This window comes from Lycium barbarum, chromosome 11 (assembly GCF_019175385.1).
Source record: "Lycium barbarum isolate Lr01 chromosome 11, ASM1917538v2, whole genome shotgun sequence".
Classification (NCBI taxonomy): Eukaryota; Viridiplantae; Streptophyta; class Magnoliopsida; order Solanales; family Solanaceae; genus Lycium; species Lycium barbarum.
This window is the reverse complement of record NC_083347.1, coordinates 107,458,360-107,468,000: the sequence shown is the minus strand read 5'-3', so window position 1 is coordinate 107,468,000 and position 9,641 is coordinate 107,458,360. Positions and strand designations below refer to the sequence as shown.

Genomic DNA, 9,641 nt, shown 5'->3' with positions numbered 1-9,641 from the left:
CCCATGTATCCCTTCCCCCCAACCCAGGTTCATATACATAGCTTGCTTACATATACATGTCTTATATACATATATATCTTTTATATACTTATACATGTCTTATATACATATATATCTTTTATATACTTATACATATCTTATATACATATACATGTTTTATATATATATATATACATGTCTTATATACATAGACATGTTTTCTATATGTATATATCCTATAAGCACACAAGGGAGCCCAAGGAAAAATCATATAGCCATCGGAGCGGCGTAAGGCCGGTGACCTCCGATTACATTATGGAATACTCGTGATCGCTCTTGTCTCACCTCGAAGGGACGAATATTTTGAGGTGAGATGGTCAATGGAGAATAGTATTAAAGTAAACGTAGAATGAAATTGTGGGCATCATAGATGACAGTTCATAGACTTTGAAATCTTTAGAAAATAAAGGCATAGCTAGGGAATATAAATAAGATTCAAAAATTAATTTATCATTTTCATATTTACATAAGATACTTAGCTTAGTTATCTTGGTCATAGAGTCGTTCCGGTAGTGCGTATCATAGGCATATCCTCTTATGTAATGTCATTGTTATCATTCTCGTCATGGAAGGGTCCTCGTTGGAGGAGTCATAGTACTTATCATTTGGTAACGAACTCGGGATCAAAAGTTCCCTTTGGATTCACTTCTAATAAGTCAAGCAACACTGTAAGGAAAAATCCGAGAGTAGCGGGCCCACCTCGGGCCGGATGGGGTGGCGTATGTTAATTACATATATTACGTGTCATGTCATTACTTGTGAGGGTTCTAGGGTAATCGGGTCCCACTCGTGCAAGTTCTAAGGGTTTAAGAGGTCTTTCCATCATTTGCACACTTTCTAGTTCAATTCTATTGAACAAAAAGTGAAAAACTTTAGGTGCGGATTCCGGGGGCTAGGGTTGTCCCCGAGGCTCGTACCCGACTTATTACATCTAAGACATGCCATAGAAAGAAGAGTGAAGCCTTACATACCTCTTTCCTCTCCTTTTGCTATTCCAAATTCACGTCGCAATCTCGTCAAAATCTGCAAATTGGTCATGTTTACCAAAACTCTTATTAGGGTACTTAGAGTTAGAATCTTAAGGAAACATTTGGCTACCGAAATTTCGGCAGCACTTCCCCTATAAATACTCCATCCCACCAAGTTCAACTTGGCTAATTTCAATCAACAACAATCCCGGGAATTCAAACCCGGCCAAAATATCAACCACAATTCCAACAACAACAATACTAACAACTTCCATATTCAATCAACTTACTACTTCTTCCAAAAACTTTCTAACTTTAATGAAAACAATAACAACCTCATAATCTATATTCCAACAACATCATACTAACCACATTACCTTCCATGCATGCAAGAACATTACATTCAATTTACACAACTTCTAAAACAAACCTCCACCTACTTCAACTTCACTAAGGTTCCTAGACATTCATTAGCAACATAGAGTCCACAACATAACAACAAACAAAATACTAAATAAAATGGACTCATTCTCTTCCATTTTTTCACCATAACCACACGGCCAACACCAACATACACACTACAACTTCTCAAAATTCATTCAACTTCCATTTTCCACATATCATTCACAACAATAACAACCAAACACTAATTAAAATAATTGAAGCATGACTCCTACACATATATACATACACACGACCATGTACTATATTTCTCTCCTTCATGAATTTCATCCATTTTAGCATACTACAACACATATAAACCATATATAACACATAAAACAAGATCAAAACTCACCTTTCTTCTTCAACTTCTCACTTGACTATAACTTGACAACTTGTATGATTTTGAATTTTTCCTGCTCCAACAACAACTCCACCTTGTTAATCACCCTTTACTTGGTAGAAAATGATTTTTGAAGAATTTTTATCAATTTTCTTGTTGGTTTTTGATCTTGGCCGAAATGGCCTTCAAGTTTTTCTCCTTCTTTTCTTGTTCTTACTTTCTTGAAAATTCTAGGGAGTTTGATGAAAAAGATGACTTGGTCATCTCTTTATTTACTCATTAACCTTGATGTGGGCTTAAGCCCACACCAAATGGACGGCCAAAGCCCAAACCTTAGCCCACTTATTTTTTTGATTTTTTTGGGCCAACTCGGTTTGGTCCCGAGTTGGGCCTAACCCACTGACCTTTCAACCTTAAAACGTCCATATCTCCTTGTACCGATGTCACCTGGGGACCCACGACCTATGGTTGGAAAGCTAATTCAATTATCTACAACTTTTATTTCTTGGTACTTTTCCAAATTCCAAACTTATAATACCGTTTTTGCCCCTTGAAGTCAGATCACCGAAAACGTTTTCTTAAAATATTCGTTTGGAGGACTTCCACTTTGATTTGGCTCAAGGGTCCTTCTTGAATTGTGTTTAACTTCTCATATGTGATTCATATGAATTTTCAGATGTTCCAAAAAAAATCTCGATGTGTGGGTCCCACCTCAGCAATTAATCTGACGTTAAAAAATACAGGATATAACATTGTTACTCCTTGTCTCACAAACCAAATACGAGATAAAATAATTTTACATTTTATCCCAAATTGTTATCTCTTATCCAGCATACCAAATGAGCCCTAACCGTTTAATCTGACACATCTAATTAAGGGAGGATAGATTCCGTCGCATCACAACCCTTGTGGTGCTAATTCATTTTTTTTTAACTCCCAAAAAACCTACAACGGCTACTTTGGGTGTGTATGGATAACCTGTTCACTGTGCAATACTTCTCCTGGTCAGAAAGAGTGTACACTCAGCCATTTACATATTCCTTAAAAATATATTAACTCTTAAGCAAAAATAAGTAATTTGACTAAATAATCCCTAATTAAATAGGTATCGAGATTTTGGTCAATTAACACTTAATAAGAATAAATTTGAAAAAATAAGGTTAATTCTTTTTTGATTTGGTAATATTCTTTTCTAACAAAAAAAAAAATAAAGACTTAATTGACACTCTTTTTAGAAATAGCTCACAAACCACACAGAAATTGTAAATTGTTCTAGGTAAGCCCGTTGGGACTAGCTTTGACCGAAAACGCTGTTGATGAGGAGAAATCCCAAGTCTCACATGTGAGAAACTACTCACCCAACCAATTAGAGTATAAAACACTACTCCCTCCGTCTCAGAAAATTATCTTGATTTCCGTATTAATTTGTCCCAAAAAGATTGACACATTTTTATATTTAAAAATAATTTAACTTTATACGATAATTATAACCACACAAATATCTCAAACTTATTTTGAACCATACATTTTAAAAATTTCGCTTTATTTCTTAAACTTAACGCAACCGTTTTTGGACGAATGGGGGAGTTGAATTAGGCAGTAAGGCAATATTCGGGGCTAAAAATAGTTGTGGGGAGCAGATATAATTATAAATCGAAGCATATTATATTTGTGTAACAATTCCCCTCCAGTCCAAGTATGGGCTGGAGAGAAATTGAGCCCGTTTTGGGGTATTTACACCCACCAGCGTACGATAGCCTCGCTCCTCATTCCTCCTCGCTGCCCTACGAACTTTATCTTCCTTTTTCTCCCAAACAAACATTACAAATTCCCAATTTACCCTCAAAATCGCATCTCAAAACTCGATTTCTTCAGATCCGGAAACTATTCGTTTCATTCTCTAAGAATCGGCGCTGCTTTTCAGATTTGCATTCGATTCGCTAGATCCATACAGGTAAATTTTACTTCTTTTTTTTTTTTTGCCTTTTTTCAATGTTTTTCGGTTTTGTTTGAGTTGTATAAGAATCGGTGTTCCTTTTCTGATTTGTATTCGAATTTCACTTAAAAAGTAGATCCATACAGGTAATTTTTACTTTTTCTTCAAAGTTTTCGGTTGTTTTTTTCTTCGGTAGATCGATATTTGTAATTTTCCCCCTTTTTTTTAAAAAAAAATCGGGTTTGTTTTGATTTGGTAGATCGATAGTGGTAATATTCACTAATTTTTCTTTTTTTTTTTCCTTCAAAGTTTCTGTTTTTTTTTTTAATTCGGTAGATCGATAGATTCATGGATGTCTGTTGTTCAAACTTATAAGTTTTGATATCTTTTGTGAATTGGCTAGATTCATTGAAAGAGAATTCTCAAGTTTGATTGGTTCGTGTTCTTCTGATTTTTGTGTCAAGATCTGATTTTTGTGAGCCGTTTGAGCAATTTTTTGAAGATTCTGTAGGAAAAAAATGATTTTGGAAAAAACTGGTGCAAAATAAGAATGTTTGGATAGTTATTGTAGTTCTTTTGAAGATATGTCTGTGTTTTGTGACGGAAGAAACACGTTTGCTCGAAAAACACCCTCAAATCTCTTCTTCGATAACAATTTTAGGTTTTTTTTTTTTGGTGAAAACTCCTGAAAAACTGCGACAAAAAGAATTTCGGAAAAACTTTTTGCAAGATTTCAGAAAATCAAATACCACCTCTATTTATTTGGTGTTGTCTTCTAATCTGTTTGAGGGGATGTCTATTGGTTATTGTTCCTTACGGGTCAAGCTTTATATTTGGGGAAACTTTTCATATTTTGTGGTCATAGCTTTTCATTCTCTCATTTATTTCAGGAATTCTTCTTTTTGTTCTTCTCTGAGGCATCAAGAATCAGGTCAGCTGATCTTAGCAGCTATGCGGGGATATGAAGGAGATGTAAGCTTATGCGTCTTTTACGACTTCCCTTTTTCCTAATTGTGCTGCTTTTATATCACCTTGGTAGGGATTAAGTGTGGACTTGGAAAATGGAAAATATCTAGTTTTAGGAAAACCTTAATTCGCCTTAAAAGATTTATTGTTTAATATTGAGTAGAATGGATCAAAAGGATTCGTGTAGCAGATTCTTTGATTAATTCGGGAATTGCATTTACGTTCGTGCAGGAATACGACGAGTATTTGGATGAGTATGAGGATGAAGGTGTAGATCAAGAAGATGAAGAGGCTGGTGAAGAGGAACATGAGGATGAAGAGCCTCAACCGCCTTCAGAAGAGTTGTTAGAGTACCTGGAGCTAAGGCAACGGTTAAAAGAGGATATCAGGAAACAGAGGAAGAAAGAACTAGGCGGTGGTTCTCGCGAAATTAAAAAGAATGTGCCATCCAGGGATAAGTGAGTGCTGCTAGTATGTGGATATGATACTACATGTGTTGCTCTGATTTAGAAGTTATCAATTTCACGAAATTTATTTGTTGTTAACTCGGTTTTAAAGTTTATATTACATTTTGTTTTTGTGGCTTTTGGTTTTAGTCTTACCATTTCTCTGTGCTCCTGCAGTTTTGGTTCCTTCTTTGGACCTTCACAGCCTGTTATCTCTCAAAGAGTAATCCAAGAAAGCAAGTCGCTATTGGAGAATCCAAATCTGGCAGCTAAAGTCATGAAATCTGGTCATTCGGTATGTATCGAATTTCAAATGCATATTAAGTTGCTTGTACTATTTTATTGGGGCAACTTTATACCTTTGGATGGTTTGTGCTTAGGGCGACGAGGTAGACCTAAAATCATATGGAGGGAAGTTTTTTTGAAAGAGACCTACAATTTCTTGGAACCATGCAAACTTAGCTAAAGATAGGGCACAATGGAAGTAAAGATCTATATAGGTGATATCAACTAGTTAGGGATGTGTGTTAGTCATGTTAGTACTATGTGTATTGAGGTTTGATGCTTTTCTAGGAGTATCTTAGTCTTAGTATAGATTTCTATGCCATTAAAAATATCGAAAACTTCTACTATTAGTATTACTATTATTTATATATATATTTAATTTACTTCTTGCTTTTAATCTGGTATAATAGTTATCACATGAGATAAGTTTAAATGGAGAAACATGGTCATTGAGGATTACTATAGAGGCCTCCACCTTGTTTGGGATTGAGTCATAGTTGTTAATGTTGTTAATGCATCATTGCCTCATAAAGCCTCTCTAGGGCATATTAATGTCATCTGCTTTAGCTTCCACTTTCACACTATCAGAATGATGTAACCCATCATAGCATTTTACACTAGATATTCTCGGTGAGACATGCTCTGCTTGGTTGATTGAAGTCATGTTAATTGGGGCAAGCATATATCCTTTCAGTACATGTATCCTTTTTCTTTCTGGTATCAGCGTACACTACATCTGATGCTGATCCTTGCCTTTTCAGCAGCAGAGCAATAAGAGGGCTGCTTCAAAACCTGCAGGATCAAAACCTTCCACCAGCAGCCATGCACCGAAAGTCACAAATGGGGTAATACTTCAATTATTGCAATATCTCGAACAGTTTTCTTGATGTTTCTACTCATGTACTCTGTATTTTACTGAGGCTTTTTGTGTCATTTGATTTTCTGTAGTTGAAAAGAAAGATCGATATGGTAAAAAATACGAGGGACTATTCATTTCTATTATCTGATGATGCTGAACTTCCTGGTCCATCAAGAGGTTCTTTAACTCAGAAAGTGTCTGCCCCTAATTGCGGTGCGCTCTTGGTCACTGTTTTTCATCTTTCTGCTTATCCTATCACACGTTCTATATTTATTGAGAAACTTATTCAGGGTTTTTGATGATATTGAAGATGCACGATTAGTTCAACGTCCAAGCGGCAAGCAGACTTCAAGTAATTCTGGGAGAAAGCTTCTAGATGATGGTGAAGTGAAAAGAAGCAGCCAAATGCAACCTAAAGCGGTGATTCAGAGATCGATGTCTATTAATAAACCGACTCAACCGCCATTAGACTCTAGAAGACAGTTCGGTAGCAGTAATGGAAGTGGACCTGGGCGGCCTTTGGGTCCAAAAGGGGTGCCCCCCAAGGTTTCAGGGAATCCAAATGATAAGAAATTTTTGACACCAGGCGCCAAGAGTACTGTGCCTGCTTCCCACAGGCCAACCCCTTCAAGGGTGCAACCGGCTGCACCAAGGCAATCTTCGGTACAGAATAGGATACCATTGGAATCTGGAAAGTCAAAAGTGATGTCAAAACAAGGTGTGCCTGTCTCCAAAACTCAGGTGGCGATTCAGAAACAGCCAGCCTCCTCGTCTAGACCTCAGGTAAGCTGTGCCTTGATCTTGTATTTAATGTTTTTTTCTTTTCTAAGGTCTTGTTTGTTTTTTGAAGTAAATGTATTTTGGCTGTTTTATCTTTGTTCGGTGGGTTGAGATTTGGTTTAATCCCTCCAACTTTTTGACCTTTGAGAATTCACTGATTGGAATTTGTGATCCCAACAGATAAAACCACCACCTCCTAGAAATGGAGCTCGTCCCTTGGACGATAGGCGCCCAACACTTCAGCAAAGAGACGGCAGGCGCCCAGCAACTCAGGAAAGAGATGACAGGCGACCAGCTCTTCAGCAAAGGGATGACAGGCGCCCAGCACCTCAGCAAAGAGATGATAGGCGCCCAGCACTCCAGCAAAGAGATGATAGACGCCCAGCACTTCAGCGAAAAGAGGAGAGGCGCCCCACACTTCAGCAAAGAGATGACAGGCGCCCGCCAGTTCATCGGAAAGATGATAGGCGCCCAGCAAGAAAACCAATGTATGATGAAGAAGATGATGGAGTAGAAGCCATTAGTATGATCAGGAAGATGTTTGGGTAATATATTTCTCCTTTCTTCCTTCCCTTACAAATTTATGTCTCTTCCTTTTTTTCCGTTGGGAGTTCAGTTGGCATTGCATAAGTATAACATCTAGCTGTAGAACATTTAAGATTGCTAATATAAGTGGTTTATTGCGGTTTGAAAAGTTTACATCCCCTTTGCGGAGAAATAACTTCCAACTGATGGGTGTTTCTGTCATAAAACTGAATGATGTTTTGTTTCTCCAATTGGACTGTAATTAAGGATTAGAGATATATATGCTTTCTTTGAAACCTGTTTGATGGTTCTTCATTAGAAATAATTCAAAAGTTTCGGAAAACAGGACGTTTTTAATTTTGGTTATTGCTTATGTTAATGTCGCCTCTTTCTTTTGGCTGATGGAAGTGTCTTATCTGTTTTCCAGGTATAATCCTAACAGGTACCATGATGACGATGATGATAGTGACATGGAGGCTAATTTTGATGATATATTGAAGGAAGAAAGGCGGAGGTTGGTAACATGTCTTGTAGAGCAGTCTTATTTTCACTCCTTTTTTGGCAATTATATATATATATATATATATATATATATATATCTATTCAACTGACGATGTTCATAGTATTTTTACAATTGATATGGTAATAGTTTTATATATGCTCATATTTGTGCATAGTACTTTAAGTTTGGCAAGAAATGTACTCTTTAAGTGGTTAGTGCAGAAGTGAACAGGTAGATGAGGGATTAAACAATCCTGACCTGCTTTTTTCCTTTTGGTTTCCTCAGTGCGAAAATAGCAAGGCAAGAGGATGAAGAAGAGCTTCGGAAGATAGAAGAAGAAGAAAGGCGGGAGCGACTGAGAAAACAGGCCAAGAAGCGCAAGTTGAGCCATCAATGACTAAGATTAATTGTTTTTTTAACTTTGTTGATGAGCGCCCTTTAGAAAGGTGTTGTAGCTTTTTTATTTTTTATCTGGTTATAGGGGAGGATAATGATGGGTTGAGGTGGAATTGTACAGTCTCTGCGTAAATTTTGAATTGATGCTGTATCTATGGGTTTATTTTATTGGGGGCTTATTGACCAGTTAGTTTATAAAAGAAAATTTTCTCATACTTTGCAGCAATTAATGGCGGCGCCAAAGCCAAATCTGGTCTCCCCTAAGCATTGAAGGGCTAACTTCTCTTTTGCCATTTCGTGTTCGGATTTGGTCCTCCTATTTTGCAAGGATAAGTGACCAATTTTACAGGCCTACAGTATGTGTGCCCTCACTCCCTGCCAACAAGCATACATCTCTGCCCATCTAGTTGGATATTACAATCTGAAAACGACTCAAGCTGCCGAGGAAACACCAAACTTATGAAACAAATGGAGTATCGTCTTTCTTGGTGTCTAGTGCACCAAAGGAGGGATCCAACAATGAATTAAGATATCAATACAAACTAGAGGATCCAGGTAATTAAAATTCATGGGTACAGACCTTCAGATTTTACTATTGAACCTATTATACATACTTAATATTTTTTGTAACACAGGAAAACTCGAACAAAAATTTACTTATACCTCTACTTCTGCCACTGATACAAACTAGGCTTGCTGCCGCCAAGTTTTGCCTGAAATAACAAAAGCCGGCTAATGGTGAGATGGACATGCATGGTCCCCACTCTCACCACCCCATCAAAACACTTCTTCCCTGTAGGAGGACAATAATGAATCATATCGAAAGCTTAAGACTCTTCTTAATTAGCTCATGAAATTAGTTTTTGGCCCAAACTTAAGCAGAAGAAGTTAAAAAGGATGAAAACTAAGGAATAATTACTCGTGCATTCTGGATAACATAATGATCATATTTAGAAAAATAAAAAAAACTTTATATAGTTGGAGACAAAATATAAAGGAGCAGATATAGCATATCATAAACTAGGAAATTTATCACAACAATATTCGTGGGTCCAAAAGTAAAAGGAAAAGGAGACTGTAATAATGTGTAATAACCCAATCTGTCTTATAGTATTCTCCTTCTAGATACCCGCGTGCCGCTCTCCAATTTCATAG

The 9,641-nt window shown here is 36.9% G+C and overlaps 1 protein-coding gene across 5 annotated transcripts; it reads left to right on the top strand.

The window, feature by feature from the left end:
* The first annotated feature begins 3,445 nt into the window (after window positions 1–3,445).
* LOC132616586 (uncharacterized) lies at window positions 3,446–8,701 on the top strand. 5 transcript variants are annotated; one of them, XM_060331097.1, is made up of 11 exons: window positions 3,447–3,745; window positions 4,618–4,699; window positions 4,925–5,151; window positions 5,317–5,434; window positions 6,186–6,269; window positions 6,373–6,496; window positions 6,594–7,066; window positions 7,244–7,320; window positions 7,351–7,608; window positions 8,016–8,102; window positions 8,376–8,701. In XM_060331097.1, the coding sequence occupies exons 2-11, from the start codon at window positions 4,679–4,681 to the stop codon at window positions 8,485–8,487; spliced, it is 1,581 nt and encodes a 526-aa protein (XP_060187080.1). In that variant the 5' UTR covers window positions 3,447–3,745; window positions 4,618–4,678; the 3' UTR covers window positions 8,488–8,701. The 5 variants fall into 5 exon arrangements, with proteins under 5 accessions (XP_060187079.1, XP_060187080.1, XP_060187078.1 ...); XM_060331096.1 differs by having other exon boundaries at window positions 3,446–3,745; window positions 6,189–6,269; window positions 7,244–7,608; XM_060331095.1 differs by having other exon boundaries at window positions 3,449–3,745; window positions 7,244–7,608.
* The last annotated feature ends 940 nt before the right edge of the window (window positions 8,702–9,641 follow it).